The sequence below is a fragment of the Helobdella robusta genome, assembly GCF_000326865.2.
Source record: "Helobdella robusta unplaced genomic scaffold HELROscaffold_30, whole genome shotgun sequence".
Classification (NCBI taxonomy): Eukaryota; Metazoa; Annelida; class Clitellata; order Rhynchobdellida; family Glossiphoniidae; genus Helobdella; species Helobdella robusta.
Genome location: NW_008704502.1, coordinates 1023911 through 1025977, shown reverse-complemented (window position 1 = coordinate 1025977; position 2067 = coordinate 1023911). Strand labels below are relative to the sequence as shown.

Below are 2067 nucleotides of genomic sequence, written 5' to 3'. Positions count from 1 at the left end.
CCATGTACACCTTCATATTCGTCTGCATCCGCCCCCACATGACCATTCAAATCACCCAACAACACTACAAACTCATCCAACCCCGTTTGCCCAATCTCGTCAGAAATATCATCATAAAACCTATCGTTCTCCTCTTCCTTCCTACTTTGTTGCGGAGCATATCCTGATATCACCCTCACTATTACTTTTCCAAACACCATCACCACCACAATTACACCATTGCTTCTCCGCCTCACTTCCAACACCTTCTCCACCAACTCTTCTCTTACCATCACACCAACTCCTCCCGTACCATCATCCCCCTTCCACCACAACTTATATCTTCCACCTTTAGCCCCCACAAACCTTGTACCCTCACCCTTCCATCTGATCTCCTGTAATGCAGCCACGTCAACCATTCTCCTCTGCAGCTCCTCCACCACTTCCAAACTTCTTCCTGTCAACGTGCCTACATTCCAGGTACCAAACCTCCAACCCATTGATCTACAAGTAGTCCTTCCATCTATAGTGCCTTGCACCGCCACACTATAGAGTGGGGTGCCAGTAGCCAGACCATCCACAGGGCCTTGCACCACAACCTCATGGACTGGGTTTCCGGAGATTCTTCGCACCCTATACTGAGGGCCATTGTTATTTCCGTCATCATAAGTATTATTTTTTGGCTAGTTTTTACGCAGGACGCCCTTCCTTACGCAACCACAGTTATAAGCGGTGGGCCTAGCCTTTGATGATCCAACATCATTCACAAGGCAGTGAGGGTCAGTTTCATGTCATAACCAGGACAGAATTATGATGATAACAATTATTAGTAATTATTCCAACAACAACAACAGTAACAAAAATAGCTAAAAGTTACTTTTTAAAAGTCACAACAGACGCAAATTACAAGCATTTGATAACCAGAAAAAAACTAAATAACAAGCCGGAAGTAATTATCATCATCGTCATCATCATTCATACATACGTACCCACAAACACGCACACATATACATATGAATAAATACACACATTTGTACTCACACATGCATACGACACATGAACATACACACACGTATACATACACACATACATATACAAATACATTTACACATACATACACTCATATATACACACATACATCAGCACAAGTTTTCATTATAACTTCTTGATTGCCTTTGATGTTAATAAAATTTTGGAAAAAAATACACATAAAAAATACACATATACATACACATATACATACACACATACATACACACGTATACACACTCTTCACACGCACAGATATACAATCTGGGCCGGATCACAGTGTGTTTTCTGTATTACATTAGATAAGCCAACCAACAATACAACACTATACAACAGCAATACATACGTGCACGTGCGTACGTATGTGCGTGTGTATGTTTGTATATTTGTTCGTTGTATGTGTGTATGTATGCATGTATGTGTGTATGTATGTATGTATGTATGTATGTATGTATGTATGTATGTATGTATGTATGTATGTATGTATGTATGTATGTATGTATGTATGTATGTATGTATGTATGTATGTATGTATGTATGTATGTATGTATGTATGTATGTACGTACGTACGTACGTACGTATGTATGTATGTATGTATGTATGTATGTATGTATGTATATTTGTATATTTGTAGGTTTTCATGTGTGTATGTACGTACGTATTTATGAACGAAAGAATGAATGAAAGAATGAATGAACAGCATAATTGGAGGGATTTAATAGGAATTAAGTCTACAGCCGATAATAATAATAGGGCCATTATATATATAATAACAAACAACAGTAATGATAATAATTATCATGTTATAATAATAATAATAATTATAATAAAAGTAATTAAAATTATTATTATTATAACGATAATAATTAAATCCAATTATGAAACATGGTAACGATTAAAATGTTTCAAGATCAAGCCGTAATAAAAACATAGTATGTATGTTTGTTTGTATGTATGTGAATGTNTGTATTTATGTGTGTNTGTATGCTTGTATATGTTTTGATCTATGTTTGTTTGTATGCATGTATGTTTGTATGTTTGTATCTCTGTATGTTTGC

At 36.2% G+C, this 2067-nt stretch overlaps 1 protein-coding gene across 1 annotated transcript in view; it reads right to left on the bottom strand.

Moving 5' to 3' along the window:
• The window catches only part of HELRODRAFT_174563 (hypothetical protein), a gene marked incomplete at both ends in the record, with an annotated part of 16243 nt that extends 15251 nt beyond the window's left edge, over positions 1-992 (bottom strand). The window contains 2 exons of the mRNA XM_009022011.1: positions 11-617; positions 969-992. Of these exons, the coding sequence (XP_009020259.1) occupies positions 11-617; positions 969-992 (631 nt within the window). The remainder of the gene's footprint in view (positions 1-10; positions 618-968) is intronic.
• Between the last annotated feature and the right edge of the window lie 1075 nt (positions 993-2067).